Here is an 18,912-nt window from a genome sequence, read left to right as displayed (position 1 = left end):
AAAAAAGTATTCTCTTTGTGACAATCCCATTATTTGTATTGCAGGAACTATATTGTTCAGTATGACATTTAAATGTGTGATTAATGAGAAGTGTGCATCTAACTTCAGTAGGTTGAACTACATTTCACTTGTTGGGTGTGTTTATCAGACCTGACATGGTGAATGTGTTTGGTGTTAATAAGGATATTGTATTACAATATATCTGTTTATCATTTATTTATACAATGATATTGGGTCATCTCATAAATAATGTGGTTTTTTTCAATTGCATGAACTAAAAGTTGGAGGGGGACAAGATAAACTACCTACATCAACTTGCTATAAAAGCAGGTAGTAATTTTACCTTGTACTTAGTGCAAGTTTTGAAGACTGCAGTTCAATTTTAACAGTTATTATTTCAAAGCTATAATGGAAGTGACAAAAGAGCATATTCGGCATATTTTGCTCTATGAGTTCAATAAAGGCAGCAACACAACAGAAAGTGCGAGGAATATTAATGCAGTATATGGGGATCGGACAATATGCGTAAGCCTGTGTCAATGGTGGTTGGAGAAATTCCAAGCCAGAAACTACAGCCTAGAAGATGAGCCTCATCTGTAGGACTGTGAGGATATCCCGCAAACCCTGGTGGAACAAAATCCCATCATAACTGTTGAGGAACTAGCAGAGAAGTTTGGATTTGGTCATTCAACTATTTCATAGACACCTAAGTACCATCGGAAAATGATCAACTTTGGAGGCGAAAAGTGTTCTTATATCAAGATAATGCTCACCCACATACAGTGAGAATGACATTTCAAAAGCTGGAGCAGCTTGAATGGGAAATGATACCCCACCCACTATATTCACCAGACATTGCCCTGTCAGATTATCATTTATTCTGCAATCTTCAAAATCATTTGGACAGAAAAAATATGTATTCTGCAGACAAGGTGAAAACAGTACTGGAGGAATATTTTTTGTCACGAACAAGTGAATTTTGGAAGAGGAATCTTACAAGTCTACCAGATAGATGGAAGAGCATTGTAGAAAATGGAGAGCATATTTTAGATTAAAAAAGAACTTTGTTTATCTTAATTTTGAAAAATGAAAGGAGTATAAAAAAAAAAACACATTATTTATGGCATGACCGAATAGATTTCAGGTGGGAAAAAAAAAGACCTGCAGCGGAAAGGTGTAAAATTGTATAAAGACAAAGCAGACCTATTATACTTTTAATGTCTTGGTTACTAACCAAGCTGTAGCCTCCCGAAAAAATCGTCATTATTATTACCAAAACTGTCTGAAATGACCTATTTGTTATTTAAATGAGAATTTCAGTGGAAATCTTAGTACATTTGTGCAAACACATGGTTTCACTACGTAAACAATTGAGTTGCACTATGCACTATTAATTGTACATGATATCTGAATGTTGCGAATTTTTGGAGAGTTTTTTTTCACTATGGATGAAAAATGGATACCAGTTTCATGTTGCCAAGCACTGAATTTTGAGTTCAAAGTATTTTCAAAAGAAGACAGAAAAATCTAAGAAAATCTATGGCAAACATAAAAACCATGTCTGTGATTATGAATCAGGAATTTCTTTTTACCTAAAGTGAAACAATTCAGACTTCAGTTCTGATAGTGAATAAAAAAGGAAAATGAATTTGTATCTGAATATAGTAAGCATTTAAAAACTGGGTTTTTTTTAGTAATTTTTTAGGAAGATATTAGACCTAGCCACAATCTTTTCTTGGAAATGAAACTATTTGACTATTTCTTTTATTTTCTCCTTTGAAGCAATTACTACAAAAATTAATTGTTACACAGAACGTAAACAAAGAGAGAAAAAAGATATTTTGAGGTTTCTCACATACTTTGAAGAAAGTTAGAAATCCAAGCATTTTTAAGAATACTGTGGGTGTGTGTATGCGTGTGTGTAAATTTGATTTCGAAATTTTTTTTTTTTTAAATTTACCTCGTTTTTATTTTTTATTTAACTTTAATTTTAATTTACCTTAAAAATGCATGACAAAGCACAATTAATTTTGATTGTGAATCATCTTTATTATATGTGTTTCTATGGATTTATATACATGTGTGAGTTTATTTCATTTAACTGATGGCATGTATTTCATTCCTAGTTTTCTTCAAAGAGTAATTCTAGTATTTCATTCAGTTTTACCTTTATGTACAATTAAGTTCAACTGATAAGTAATCCAGTAATTTCTCTATTAAAATTTTGTATACTCACTGAATATTAGCTAATAACTCATTTTCTATCCTGATGTTTAAACAAAATTTAAATAATTTTATATTTTGTTGAATTTACTTGTATTTACCTGTAATTAGATTTACTTTAAGGCAGAAATAATGAAACAGATCTGGTTAAGAACCTTTTGTGCAATCATGTTCCAAAAATCACATAAATAAGTTGATAAATATAAAAGTTAGAATTGTTTTATGAAACCAATCTAAATTCACAATTATTTTAGAATTTAATTGAAATACATAAGGGTTTAGAAATATAATAAAAGATTAAGTACTTCTTAATTTGAAATTAGTTTCCTCTCTACCTCTTATTTAATGTATTTTGTTTGAAAATTCACACTTAAATGACAGGGAATACACCCACTTTCAGCAGATAAGAGAGAATTTTTTGTCTTTCTTAACTGCAGTGAATTTGCCTTTACTAGCTGCAATATGTCACAAGCATATTTTAACTAACCTAAGTTTGCATATATATATGTATATATTAGTTATGAAACAACTAAAGGAACTCTAACCCAGATTCAGTTCCTGGGTTAGGCATGTTGATAGAGTTCTGTTTTGTTCTTGCAATTATTACTAATTGATATCTTTATATTTTTACTTAATTAGCTAGGGTAGATAATAGGAGAGGCTTTTTTTTTTTTTTTCAATCATGTGTACATGTCAAAGCATAATCATTATTGTAATAAGGTGGTTCCACAGGTGCATTTTGGTTTTTGTATTACCATAGTTATTTGAATGTGAAAACACTTACCACAAAGTTAATATCTAAAGCCTTTCTAAATAATGAATCTTGCTGAATCCATGTAGCTTTAAGCTACATCAGTCAGTTACAGATAGAAAATAATTGTATTGTTTTTGTCTATTTACCAGTTAAGTATTGCAATCCACGACAGCACATGTAATGTTGTGCAAGATAAACACTCTCTGAAATTCACATCTTCATGTCAAACCATAAACCCTTGAATGTTAAACACTTAAGAGTATCAGATTGTAAATTGTTTCATCAGATTTTTTTTATAACCTTATATGCTTCAAACGTAAGCATTCAATTAATCCAAGGGTCAGTTGAAAAGTTCATAAGCTGACCTAGATACTCTCATGGAATGTGACCAAATGAGGTATACTTTTCAACATAGTTCTTCTTGCAGTCCACACACTTCTTCCATCAGTGTTGCAGTGCTTTGATCCTATTGGTGAACTGGCTTTCATCCTGTTGGTCCCAAAAGTCATCAACACCAGATATGACAACATTATCACTGCGATACTAGTTCCCAGCCAAATGTATTTTCATGTTGGAGAACAGATAATAGCCAAATCACAAGAATAGGAAGGGTGATCAACCAGTTCAAAGTCACAATCACACACAGTAGCCATTGAAAGCAAGGACTTGGTTGCTAGAGCATTTTCCTTAATGAAACAATACTCCTTTTGTCAGTTTTCCTGGGCATTTGGTCTTAATAGCCTTTTGTAACTGCCTCAGCAATTTGGCATAGTACTCTCCATTGATGGTGTGAACCTTTTGAAGATAGTCAATAAACACAATTCCCTTTGCATCTCAAAAAACTGAAGCCATCATCTTCTCTGTAGATGCTCTTTGGAACAGGTGAGGAGAAGTATTTCCAGTGCATGGATTGTCTCTTTGTCTCTGGCTCAAAGTGAAGAACCCAACACTCATCCTGGATTAGGAAACATTCAAGGAAACCAGCTGGATATGCCTCAAACAATGTCAGATTTTCCCATTGTGTGATCAATCCGGTGCACTTTTGATTAGATGTCAGAAGACATGACACCTACCAAGCAGAAACCTGCCATGTCAAGATTATTGTACAGAATTCTAAATTCAGCTGCCCACTTTTGCATTGTTGATAACACTGGAGCATCATCCCCTAATGTAGTAACCATATCACCATGAATGTCCTTGCTGGTTAAACCCATTTTCGTGCAGGTACTTGATAACACCATGATGACAGATTTTGTCCATTTTCAAGAGAAGCCACTACTAATTACTTTTGAAGTCTTCTTTGAAAAGTAAGATGTCAGTTTACCTGGAAAGAAACAATGCAGTTATTAATAAGAAGAGTTGAAATTAATGCATGTAAGATTTCACCATTGTAGCATCACTCCTCCATAATCAACATATGAACTTTTCAACTCACCCTCATACCATAGGGTCTTCTTGGAGCTGATATTGATTTAATCCATACTTTTGTTCCTATTAAGGTTTATGAGTCAACAACCACCCTGTAAAACTTTAGCTATGATTTCCTTTTTATGACAATTGTTTAATATATAATGAGTGCTAGACAGATAGCTATAATGTTGTTGTTGAGAGATGTAGATCAATATATTTTATTTTAGCAGCTTGTTTTATAATATTTAGAGATGCAAATGCAAAGGGTTTATTATTTTTAGCCAGAGGAGTTTCTCTGCCTTCTTCTACAAGTTTACAGCTCATTGTACTTGAGAATAGTTTAACAACCTTCCTATAGAACATGACATCATATCAGAATATAATTATCAGAAGTTACAACAGTGTATCTATGTTGGTCTTATGATTGCAACTAATGTTTACATACTATTTGCACTATGGCTTCTTGATCAATATGGCATCTTAGCCCCATTATGTGCTAGCATTCTTGTGTCTTCTCCAAAATGCATTCCTATCTTATTTCTTATTGAACAGGAAAATATAATAGTTAAGTTTTCATCAACACTGTGATAGCTCAGTTTTTAATGCTGTAATTTATGGCTTAGAGATTTAGGGATGATCTTGTAGTTAGTAAGTTTGTTGATGACAAATGAAATAAAAATCTATTCAATGTGTATAAGTTAGATATTCTTATCTATTCCTTTACTGCAACACTTGTAGATGATTTGTCTTCTGTGTGAAGACAATACTATAAAACTATTAGACTCTCCCTAAATTTTAGGGATAGCTTTAAGGAGTTGATATTCGTCAAAGGTGCATATGAGATTTATAATGATAGCTTCAAGTATATATAATGACCATGAGTGAACCTCTCTGACAGTACTAATCAATATTTGTTGTATGTTTCATGTTGGAGATCAAATATTCTGAGAAATTAACCACAGGAGTTGCTGATATATTTTATAACAGTTCTACTCATTTACATTAACTCCTCTTTTCATTATGTGTTTGTGTGTGTGTCTGTGTGTATACTCATTTATACAGAGAGAGAGAGAGATAACTCACTCTGGAATATCTATGAGAGTAATTTTCCTTTAATAATTCTTTTTCTTGCCAATGCTTAAAAGATCTGCTCTATCCATTAAATGTGTTCTTAATTATTTGGGTTGATAACATAATTAATGCTGGCTTTATATCAAATGTTACTTCCCAAGTTCTTCAGTGTATTTTTGTACTTTACTAATCGAACCATGTTTTCATATGTGGTAAGTTACTTTTTATGTATGTCACCCTGCAAAAGACATATCTTATTGAAGGATAAAGGTGCAGATATGCCTGAATAGAGAGGGACTTCATTTCATAACCAAATGGCTTCAGGTTCTATCCCACTATGTGGTGCTACATTGAACAAATTCTACTATAGCTTCAGCCTGCCAATGCCTTGTGAATGAAATTAGTAGATGGAAACTATTTGGAAGCCTATCATATTTATACATGTGTGAAAGTTTGCATGTATATGTGTGAACCTACCCGTTATAGCAAAAATGATATCCTAAAACCACTCACATAGGCTTGTATGTGAAGCCGTGTCAAGCACCCCCCCCCCAATCTATGGCTGCTGTACTCACCTGCAAGCAATACCACACATAATACATCCCATACCTTCCCAAACAGTCCCATCCTCCCAAACTACTTCCATTCCTTATCATCCTTGCCCTCACTATTTCAACTAATCACTTCCTTTCTGTGCATTCTAGCACCTCCTTTTTTCCCCTCTGCTAAACGCCATTCTAAACACCTCTTATCTTTCTCAATGCCTTCCTATATCTACTATCACAACCCACCTACTATAGCCCCTTATGTATCCCTATCTCTTCCTCTCTCCACAGCTCCTATACCTTGCACATCATTCTACTACTTTCACTTCTATTCTTCCTAAGTCACTCATATCTCCCACCTCACTCCTCTGCATATTGATATTTCTCATCATCTGCACCTCCCACCCTCATTCTTCACTCACTACACTCACCTCCACACTTCCTCCTCACACTCTTATGAAAGTATCCACTCTCTCATCCCCTCCTGTGATCTACTAACCTTCTTCTCTTATACACACCATCTTGATATTCTGTGAACACTAGCATCCTCTTATCTCCATCAGTCATATATCTCCTATATAACAAGAAACATCTTCATGCCACCAGCACTAGTGAGGTCATCATGCAGCTTACAAGAATACAAACCCTAAGGTAGTTGAGTTTTATGCTAGGAGATGAGGGATCAAAGTATGAGAGAAGGGACCAGAGCAAACAAGTTTCTTGCTCTGTGGAGGAGCCATATGACTACTCACATTATATATGTATATATACTTCATTTAATCAAGATACCCTTGGCCTGAAGAGTAGCCTGCGGTATACCCCTTACTTAGATATTTACTACTTCCGAGGTTCCACTCGCTATGAAACATATGTAGCCCAGATATTATCTACTCCATTCCTTAACTCTTTGCATACTTGGTAACCCTGCCTGCCTACCATAAAATATGAAATATTTTTTCAGCTTCCCATACTTCGATAGTAAAACAATATAAATATGTCCAAGTAAATATAGCAATGTTCAGGTTAGGTGGTTGTGAAGTCAAGGTGATATATATAAGACTAGGTCTTTGGAACAGAATGAGCTTATAGTATGCAAATTAGTTACTCCAGTTCTCTGAAGCTACTAGATTTGATGTGTATATAGATGGACTGGCTACTTGTTTGTCAGGATTAGATCTCTGATGAGACCTTACTAATGGTTGAAAATCAGTTAAGCTTTCCATCAGTCTTTCAACCTACAGAGAAATTTGAACAGAATGCAGAAGTTTTCATAAGTCGTCTGCATTCAAGGCCTGCACACTTTGAATACACAATACTGGAAAGAAAATGAAGTGAGCATGCTCTGATGGATGTGCAGGAATGACAAAGTAATATGTTGAGAGAAAAACTGGACTTAAGATAGAATACTGCACTGGTATGGATGCATGATCCATATGGATGAGGTCATCTGCATAAAGAAGTGCCACTCAATGTTGATGGAGCTTGTGGAAGAGTGAGATTCAAAAAGGCATGGGAAGCAATAGTAAAGGCTGATCACAGGACTGAGATGGTTGGCAATATGCAGTGTTCAAGGAGACCCACCCTTCAGAGCAAAACTAAGGTTCCAAAAGCATTCTGTATATATACACAACTGTGACCCCTCACTCTATTTTTTTCTCCATCAATCTTTTCCCTACCACTCTCTCATCTCTGTCACTGATCCCTTTATCACTTACCAGACTACTTTAGTATTCTGCTGTTGTAATTAAATAAGAACATACTTACATATTTCATCACTCTTTTCTATACAACCAGTTATCTCTCCCACTGCCTGGAACTACTTTCTTTGTCATTCATCCTTTATTCTTTATGTTGTCCCTCTTCACTCAAATTTTACATTGATTTCTTTTCTGTGCTACCTATTACTTCCTATTCCATGAGCCACTTACCATTGATACACTCCTATCACTATAATGTCTTTCACTCTCCTTACACACTGTCTCTCACTCTCACAATCTTACCACCCAGGCATCACTCTTTCTCTTATCTTTCCTCTGCCTACTTTATTACTATTCAGTTGCTCTTTATACTTTCTGTACTGCCAGTCATCACCTTAGCTCCAACCCATTTATCATTGACCACCTTCTTTCATTGTTGTTCAGCATTCACTTACATTCACCCTCTAAACATCCCTCACTCTCCCCATACATTCCTGCAACCTCTATCCACCCATCCCATTCTTCTATCATCACTCTTCTATTCTTCATGTCTCTTGTGGGCTCATTCTAACACTTCATCACCATCTTATCTTCCCATCATCTGTACTTCAATCACTCCTACCTATGCCTATGTAATGCAAAGTAACCATGTATCTACTTGTTCTTGCCACTTCTTTCACATTTTTAACCTCTCAACACCCAGCATAAACTGCCTCCCTCACTACTATACTCTCATTCAGTTGTAAGAGATCTTAGTGTTGTGAGTTAGTTGGTAACCTCTCAATTGATTGTCACTTGAAAGACGCACTCAGTAAACTAGTTGGCTTTAGGAAGAGCACCCAGTCATAGAAACAATACCAAAGCAAACATTGGAAACTGAAGAAAGCATAGTTAAGGTACTCTGTATATCAAGTAGGAGGTGTATTATTGTTTTGTTTATAAGTTACACAGGGTTTCTACTGTTGTGATCCTGGAGAATTCATGAATACTCTCTCTCTATCTATCTATATCTCTTTCTCTCTCATACATTCACATATTGAGTTTATTGTGTGTGGTTGATAAGAAATTTGCATAAGATAAAGCAAGAATAAATTAACATTACAAATAGCTATTGATTGGTTTAAGATTTATTGCTTAACTACTAGATCTTAGTTCTTTTGTTTACATAATCCTTCACTCTAAATCCCCACCCCCATCCAACATCAGTAGATTGGTAAATTAGAGGTCAGAGATGCATGACTACATATCTTTATTCTTCGGAGATACTATGTATTTCTATGTACCTAATTCTACCTCACAGTTGTAGAAGTTGTTTCCCATTCGGTTCCACATCACATGAGTGGAATTCCCTTTCCTAATAAAGTCACTACAATTTGAAGGTTTATAGCATCTGTGCATCCAGCTAAGACGTGTTTGTATATATCTTTGAACTGTTATAAAGTGTTAAAATGCTGCACTGGATGGTAATACTTAGTGAACTTGTTTATGTATTCTCTTGTATAATGGCCATTTTGTTGACCCAATGTACATTTCTCTGAATTGGTAAGTTAACATATAAATAATGTTGGATTTTAAATATATTGACTAGCTACTGTCTGGTGATTTATTTTCTGATGTGATTAGATATCAGCTAAGGTGGCATGTGTCTGTTTTATTTCTGGTTTAATGGCAGTACAGCCAGAACTTATTCTGACAGGAAGCTCAAATTTCCTTCAACACTTTCTTTACTCTTTAGCATTCATATTACTCTGTCAAATGTAATGCTTATTTATTCACACTGTTTTGAATTAATCATGCTTTGATCTTGTAGCTTCAAGATATCAATGATGTGTTTGTCTAGTTTTAGAATGACATTGTAGCATAGGTGTAAGAGGCCATATCTAGCAGATAGAATATATGGGCCAGATTTGGCCAGTTTAAAAGCTGAAGGGTTAACTGGTTTACATCTGTTCACTGTAGTATGACAGTCTAATATAAACCCAAATTTTATTTTCCATTTCTGTCTTCCCTCTTCCATATTCTCTCTCATTGTTATTTTCTCTACTATCTCTACAGCTCTCTCTATTGATAAACACCTGTTTGTCCCTAGCATCCGGCAGCCTGTGTATATGTATCTGCCTTCCATGGCACACATTTGGTTCACAAAATGTAGTTCTGGCAGAAAGCTTCTATCCTAAGTTTTCCCTTGCATGGTTTGCTTGCATGGACTCATGGAATTTATCCATGTGGTGTCTATTGTCATTTTTCACAACATGGCTTTTCAGACTTTGTTGGCACATAGATTCTTGATGGAGAAAGTTGTTTTCCTCTGCACATCACTTACATAGATCTGGATTTTGGCTTACCCCAAAAGGAAAGCTGCTGTAGATATTATAGAATGCTTTATTCGACCCATACATCAAACAAAACTACAATCTGATAACTTAGTGGTATTTCATCCTATTTCATCTGTTGACTTTCAAGCAGTTACTCATATTTATTGCCTATACATCTTCTAGCAATATAATATCAATGAAGGACCTTCTATGTTGTGGCTCTACTTGCTAGACATTGATACCAAATCTTTAAGTCACATTCAACTGCTTTAATAGATGTTGTGATGTCATTTACACCAGTGTAGTTAATAGGAAGAGAAAAGTAATTGCTCATATCATCCTATGAAAATATCCAAATTTGCAATAAATTTCCCACCCATGCTAACCCAGGAAAAAAGGTTAATAAAGGTTTTACTCTCACTAAAACAACAGTAATTAAGAATTAGTATTGAATCAGTTTTATTTTATGCAATTGTGACATGTAGTGCCATCTCCACATTTTCATATGCATTGTAGGTGCAACTTTCACTTTTCAATATGTACTGAAGGTGTAACTGTCATCCTTCATCATGTACTACAAATGTAAACTTCATCCTTCAATTAAATGCATTCAACAGTAGATGATTATCAGTCCTATAAACATTTAATGGACTACTTCTCCAATATTTGAACTCAGTAACATTATAACTCAATGAATCTGCTATTATTTGTGTAGTGGATCAACAGCTATTCAGTGGAAGATGAGCAGCAGCATTGGCATATCAGACTAAGTACTTTACAGTATCTCTTCTGGCTCTTTACATTCTGAGTTCTAATCCCATTGAGGTCAATTTTTGTCTTTCATCTCTTTGGGGGTCAATAAAATAGAATATTAGTTAAGTACTGGGGTTTATGTTCTTGACTAACACCTACCCTCAACTTTCAAGTCTTGTTTGTATCTCTACTACCAGAAACAGGTATTTATGCAGTACCCCCACTGAATGTTGAAACATTTTTAGTTAAGCAGACTGATCCTGCAGGAGTTCAGTGTCATCTATGGAGACAGCTCAAGGCTGAATGAGTACAAAACAAATACTCTACTTTGTAGAGTAGTCATTTTGATTTATTTTAAGGTGTACTGCAAAGAATTATAAATTGCTGAAGTGTATGTATTTTCTTAAATATTCTAATGGTTTTTGTCTGTTTTATTTTGCTTGTTACATGACCTTGAAAATGTTTATAATTTTTACTCCTTATGATTTCCAGGTGCAAGAAAAAAACTTACACCATAGAAAAATATCTAAAAACAAGTATAATTATAGTGTTTCATAATGAAGCTTGGTCTACACTACTACGGACTGTACATAGTATCATCAACAGATCTCCTCCAGAATTACTGGAAGAAGTTATCATGGTAGATGATGCCAGTGAAAGAGGTACAGTTGATTTGTATTCACTCTTATTTTTCACCATGACTTTTTTTTCTCAAGATGATTATCAGAATTCATAAGAAAAAAAAAGAAAAATAGAAAAAATAACATAAAAAGGAAAATAATTGAAAATTGACATATGTGTTAGCTAAAAGTTTTATTTTCTCACTTCGCATCTTTAATCAGACGTAGATATTCTTCTGACTAGGGAAATCATGATTGTATAGATCATTTTATGTTCATGTATAGCTAGTGTTTCTAAATTATTTGTTGATAATTATGTCATTAGGGGGAAAAAAATATCATTTGTTTGGTTTTGCATGATAGCTGAACAATGTTTATCGACACATTATCTGAAGCCCTGAGAATACTGTGTAATATTTTTTTTTTAATATTTTACTTCCTGGCATTAAAATATATTCTTTTTTTAATTCAGTTAAGTTACTTGAACAATGACTACCTCATGCTACACACACACACAAACAACTTTCTATTGCTTTCCAAAATCATACGTAATGTCTATTCTCATTAATGTCTAACCAAAAGTAAAATGCAGATCATTGCTGATAACTGAATGTGACACTGAACCAGAAATTTTATCATTTTCTTTTCTATATAGATATTTGATTAGAGAGGCAGGTTATTTTCCTTATCAACTTGTTTAATTTTTTTCTCTTTTTGTTTCTTTATGTTTCTATGCATTTGAGTAATGGTAATTCCCATAATCCATTGTATTGTATTGACACCACTAAATACATGTGTTATCTTGTACTGAAGGGCATCTCAAATTGGCATTACATTATACTGCAAGTGTACTTTGTTTCTTTAATATATTGATACACAAGGTATATGTCCTATAGTGCTGCATAATGCAATTAAAAGTAAATTTATATTTGGTAATTTATGAAATATTCCTTTTGAATTTTTGTGGACCACCTGAAAAAGGTTCGGTCAAATGTGATACATATTTATTCACATCCTTTTGAGTTCATCATGCATTATCTCATAGTTTTAAGATTTTGATGATGTGATTATTTTTAAGACTGACATTGTGGGATAGGTGTGAGAAGCTTGGTCTGACTAGTTTGAACATAAAGGAGGTAGAATATTTGGGCTATGTATGGTTTGTTTAAATGCTAAAGGGGTAATAGATTTATCCAAGTGTAAGCGGAGTAAAAAGCTGTGACTGCATTAGAGGCAATTAATTAGTTAGAATTAGGGCCATAGTTTTACATAACCAGTTTGAACATAAAGGCTATGTATGGTTTGTTTAAATGCTAAAGGGGTAATAGATTTATCTAAGTGTAAGCGGAGTAAAAAGCTGTGACTGCATTAGAGGCAATTAATTAGTTAGAATTAGGGCCATAGTTTTACATAACCAAACACTGATTCTCTTAAGTCCGATAACGTTGACATTGTCAACTGATTTGATATTTGGGGGAAACAAAGTCTGAAGAGCATGAAGACTTTGTCTTTGTATACTGTATCTAGAGGAAATTATCTTAGAGACTAACTCCAAGCTGTTGTCCACTGTAAGAGAAGTTAAATTCAGTTCTTGAAACAAACAAAGCATTCATTTAATTTACTTTCACTACCATATACAAACTCAAATTGTTCCTATTTATAATTTGGTGTACCAAGCAGCTGGTCATAGACACAATGCCATATCAGTGATAACATAACTTTTTGGTTCCTTATTGACCCAGCACTCTCCATAGATCCATAATACTCAATAATCACCTTCAGTCTATCATTATTATGCACCACACAGATTCCACACATACACACACACACACACACACACACACTTTCCTTTAGACAAATAAATTCTAAACTTGACATTTCAACTGGTGTCTTCAAACAATGTACTACTTACTGATTCCTTATAACTTATCACCAATCTGTGTACTTCTTACCTTCACTTTGTCTCTCTCATTTTCCCTACACTTTCTTTTTATCTTTTTCTGTTTATGTACCCATCTATGTATGTAATATCTCTTTGTGTGTGTGTGTGATATGTGTGTATGATATATAATCATGGAGGTGGTTGTATAAACAATATGTAACAAGTTAGAGATCAAAGCCACAGAAATTTTAAAGTATTCAATAAACATAAATAAATAAATGAATAAATAAATAAAACAGTATTGTTAGCCATTTTTAAGTAAAGATAAGCTTACAGAGTCAACCATGTTTTATAATGTTGCAAATATAGAAATATAGATAGATATGATCATATGCTACATGTTCAAGGGAGAAGGTCCATCTGATGCACTAAGTTACCACTAAAGATGATTGTAATGATTTGCATAAGATGAGATTTAATGGTGTGTACTAGATGGGAATTACTATTTTCTTGTATTTGATGGTTGTCAGATCTGAATCAGATGAAAGATGAAGAATCTACACATGGACAGTAAGAACTGAAACTAAGAAAAATCAATGAGCTAATAGAAACTCTTGGATTGGTATTTAGTTGTTGCCTACTTGAAATGTGCTTAGGAAACTTGGTAATTTTTAAGAAATGTAGCCATTGTCAAATTAATAATTAGAAGTGTTCTACTTGTTTACTTTTCTTCCAAAATGCTGTTCTTATTGTTGTTGCCGTCTATTTATTTTCAAAATTTATACTTTGTATAATGGGTGTCAGATATACAGCAAATTATGAGATACTAAGGCACTTGAAATGTGATTACTCCTGCTTGTGTAAATGTAAAATATGTCCATTTAGACTTTGAATGAAGATTGGACAACAACAGCAACATTTTAAAGCATCATTATGAACAAATAAGGAAAGAAAACAGCAAGATTATATTACCAAATTGAATAAGTACAATAGTGTTATTTATTTTATATTTTTTTTGTTTTTATTGAAATCAAATTGAAGTTTGAGAAAGCCATTTTTTACCCTTATAAAATCACTTGCAGCAACCTATCATAATGGGAAATGCTGCAAGTTTTTGGTTAAAAATATATTGCAAATAAAAGCAAAAGTAGTAGTTTTATGTTTTAATGAGTTGAGATTTGGTATTTGATAATGGATTTATTACATTGCAATCATATATTATCTAAACCCAAACTGTTGAAGTACCAGTGGAGTACTGGTACTTCTCCAAATCTGTGTTACATTGTTAGAAATCATTAATGTTAGCATTAATGTTCAAGAAGTAGACTATATTGTGTTTAACTCAATACTTCCTTTCCTTCAGTTAATATGGCAGACTGAATTATTTTTCATCCTTCATGTGTTGGTAAAATAAGCAGTAATAATCTTGTGGCATGTATACAATTGATCTCATGTGCAAATAAAAAAAAATTTCAAATACCTATATAGCAATCTTAGAAGCAAGCCAATATTGGTAGAACATTTCAACACACCATTTATATATGTTTGTATGTATCAATGTAAGTATGTGAGCATGGTAGTGAAATGCAGGCTTTGAATGCAGAATGCTTGCAAAGACTATAAATTAAGTCAGGAAACATTGTTAGATGTACAGTGTTTGTGTGAATGAACACTACAATACAAATGAGGTAAGGGAACAACTGGCTATAAATGGAATCGTATGTTATGGTCAAGAGAGAAGGCTGTGCTGGTATGGCCAATGTTGCATTTGCAGCAAGTTAGAGCAACCTATGGAAGAGAAAATCCAAATAAGACTTGGACACAAAGTGATAGAAGCTATCCTGAAGATAGTGCATCCCATGGAGATGATAAAGGATTATGCTAACTGGTGATGTGCAGTTCTACAGAAAACCCTTCCACCTATAGCAAAACTTACCTTGACACAAAGGTAATACTAAAAATCATGGTGTGTGTGTTGTTTACCAAGCTTAACTTACTGTCCTCCCCATCATTTTTCATCTCCACCTTCATATAACAAAATTCTCTTCCTTGACACAATGATAGTGTTTTTAGAAGCTGTAATATTTTTGCACATACCTGTGAGTTAGCATGTTTGTTCCCTGTCAAGCCTACTTTACTGATCCTACTTCGCTTTGTGTTCTCACTCCTCCATGACTCATAACTTTTACTAACTCATTGCATCCTCTCATCACTCCTATCTCATCTCTACCATCTGGGCAGACCACTTCACTTCCCTCTGACAAAGGCACTCTCCCACACTTTAATGTTGTCTTGCTTGCTCCTGGATCACCTCTAGGGAGCCCACCAGCCTTTCTCTCTCTTACCGCTCTCACTGTATTCACTCCTTGCCCCCACTATCCCTTTCTCTCATCATCCTCTCTCCACAGCCTCTTGGGATGCTTTCTCTGTTTTTATACTTTATTCTTGCCTATTACCTCTGTGGTATCCTCCAGCCTCTCTTTCTCTCATTGTTCTTGTTACACTCATCTGCTTCTCACCCTCCACTTCATTTTCTCTCACTATCCTCTTCTCACAATATCTCTGCTTCTTCAAGACCTCCTCTTGTCTCTCTGTCTGGTCTACCTGTGCAATCCACTCACCTTTCTTTCAATGGCTTCAAATTCTTTGCCATCCTCATCTATTTCTAACTTTCTTGTTCCCTTTCCCTCATACCTGTCCATACTTGCCCTTATAATGTTAGAAAGCTCTTGAGCCCCTCCCATGCAACCCAACTTAACAGCCCTCTACACTGTACTCACTTTCCTGTCCCTTCCTCATTCCTTCCTACAACAGTGTCTACTCTGTTACTCTCTTCACTACTACCCTCTTTCAATTATCTGCTCTTATCATCATACTTTATCCTTTCTTGTCTCCTCATTTAGAATCATCATATCCTCTTCTATTCACCTTTTGTTATAGGGTTCACTTTATGTCCTTAGTCTGACAAGCTGCAAGACAACCTTTGTAGTGCTGGTACCATGAAAAAGAACATTCAGTACACACAGTAAAGTGATTGGCACTACACTGGGCATCCAGTTATAGAAACCATGCCAAAGCAGACATTGGTGCAGATGCTAGTCTCCATTCTCGTCAGATCCTGTCTAACCACCTATTTCATGCCAGTATGGAAGAAAGACATTAAATGATGAGGATGGTGGCAATGGCATTAGTGTGGCTGCCATCATCATTGCAAACACATCTTAGAGATCAAGTTTACAAACTGATTTACAACCATGTTTAAAAGACAATTTTCTATAAAAATTGAACATGTGGCCAATTTTACATGATTATGCACATGAGAATGAGCCTATTCAAAACATGTTTACATGTTTCATAACAGAATGCTCACTAAACTGGCTCAATAAACAGAGCAAAGTAAACTAGTTCTGAAAGCTAGTTCATGGTTGCTAAGATCTCTTTCATTTAATTACACATTCTATTTTTACTGTAAGGCTAAAATTATATTATTAAATAAGGTTTTAACTACATTTATGAAATTAATACAAACTAGGGAATCAGCCATCATACAGGATTTTCTCTCTCTCCCTCTCCCCAGTCTTTCGGGTGTTTGAATAATTGCAAAGTATAAAACTTAAGTCGTTGCCAAATTCTCAATTTAAATACATTTATGAAAAAGACTCAGCACAATGTATTTAGTAGTGTCTTCAGTTTACATTTACAAACTAGCATTTGATGATACATAGACATACCCACAGACTAGTCAATACCACCATTATTGAAATTAATATGTTCCACTCTTTTAGTTCATTATGAGAAACTTCATTATCAGACGAAAGTAAACAGTAGGTTTTATGTAGATAAGTTCTTTAAATTATTGAAAGAAATAGTATATGTATTTAACCATTTTGGCTCGGCTGGTACATATTTGTACCAGTCAAAAATTTTACCACCCAAATCTTTAAACTTCCCATTCTGTGTAATGCAGTATAGTATCGCTCTGGTTTTTCTGGTAAGTATGTAGCATCAGACATATAATTGGAGTGTATGACACTATAATGACAGCTCAAAAGGCTCACATGTCACCCTAATCCCTGCCATTACCGACTGCTTTTAAGTGTTTATTATTGGTTCTCATGCTTTGGTAAGTTATTTATAACATTTTCTTCACTGTAAACATATTTACTTAATCATAAACATGTTGTGCATAGTTTATAAGCTTTGGATAGTAATTCTTGCAATACATATTTCTAAAAGTAAATAATTTTTAGTGGTACACTCCTGTACCATTGTGGATTTGTATAGGTACACTCTTGTACCATTGTTGTTTGTTGTATAGCTAAGATTGTTCCAGTTGTGTTATAAACTGTTCTATAGAGAAACTTCATTTTGTTGTGAATCAAACATATACAATTTTTCAATCAACCTTCATATTACTCCCTAATATTTGAAATTTTCATTTTTTTTTTTTTTTTGCAAGATTCACTGCAATATTTTGATGCAACTGGTACATACATGGTACTTCATCTAAATACAATGATACATGCATGGTAGATTAGATAAACCAAATGGTACAAATATGTACCAGATTAAAAATAGTGTCTACATAATTGACACCATCATAAACCGTCTAATAAGCATCTACATTATATAGTTTTACCAAAATTTTAGAGAAAATGCATGCAAATCTTGAGAAAAAATTCTGGGTTGAAAGGGTTAAAATACAGTAGTCCTCTTTGAATAAAATTCAATTAAACCACAAGTATACTTTATATGGAAGAGATACTTTAAACAAAATAGCTAATTTATTTATTAAACAAAAAAAAGTTGTATATAAGATTATTGGTTCTGTTAGACTTATACAAAAATATGCATCACAAGTTAGTTACTTAGTTGCTACCTTACAAATGTCTATAGAAATTCAGCACAAATTACAGATCTTTTGTCATGTTTCACTCAATATGTGAGTCATTTTCTGAAAGTAAAGCATGTTATTTCACTAATCTGTATTGTTAAAGCCAACTAAGGAGGATTTTTTTCTTTGCTTTGTGAAGTCAACACCTACCTACTTTTAACTCCTTAGAATCTTCACAGCTGAAGGTCTTGTTATTAACATACAATATCTCTTGAATATAACATTGGCTTCTTCAGATCCTACCTTCTGCTCCATTTGTACAAAACTATCATTGATTAAGGTAGTTTCAACAAACATTTGGCTAACTTCTTCAGCTTCTTGTTCAACTGATTTAATATATTCAGTGCTTTTAAGTTTGGGAGAGTAGTGGGTGATAAATCATCCATCCAAATAGTTAACATTTCTTCATAGTTACCCTGATTTTACTGCCTGTGCACATTAGTTTAGAAATGCAATGCTCACATGAATTTTTGTTTGTCAAATACATTTTGTTAATTAATTCAATATGGTTTTGTAAGTTGTCAGTGAAAATCCCAGTAATTCTGTAACTGTTTTTTCTCTTTTTCTCTTTCTTCTTTGTTTTTATAAAATCTCCAGTTAAGTACTGAAAGATGTTCTACTTATATAATGTAATGGGATAACAAAAATTTTAATCCTTTAACTGCAAATCAAATTTCATGGTTATTCCAGTAATGATGTTAAATGTATACCAAAAAAAAATAGAATTGGTATTTTCTTCAAGTTATGC

The 18,912-nt window shown here is 33.8% G+C and overlaps 1 protein-coding gene across 18 annotated transcripts in view; it reads left to right on the top strand.

Annotated features, from left to right (window-relative positions):
- LOC115209152 (polypeptide N-acetylgalactosaminyltransferase 1) overlaps positions 1-18,912 on the top strand; it is a 612,460-nt gene that overhangs the window by 481,076 nt on the left and 112,472 nt on the right. For all 18 annotated transcript variants that reach the window (XM_036502255.1, XM_036502216.1, XM_029777469.2 and 15 more), the window contains one exon: positions 11,261-11,430. In XM_036502255.1, coding sequence (XP_036358148.1) covers positions 11,261-11,430 — 170 coding nt within the window. The remainder of the gene's footprint in view (positions 1-11,260; positions 11,431-18,912) is intronic.

The sequence above is a fragment of the Octopus sinensis genome, linkage group LG1 (genome assembly GCF_006345805.1).
Source record: "Octopus sinensis linkage group LG1, ASM634580v1, whole genome shotgun sequence".
NCBI classification, from domain to species: Eukaryota; Metazoa; Mollusca; class Cephalopoda; order Octopoda; family Octopodidae; genus Octopus; species Octopus sinensis.
The sequence above is the reverse complement of the archived record's forward strand: the minus strand, read 5'-3'. Positions and strand labels throughout refer to the sequence as shown.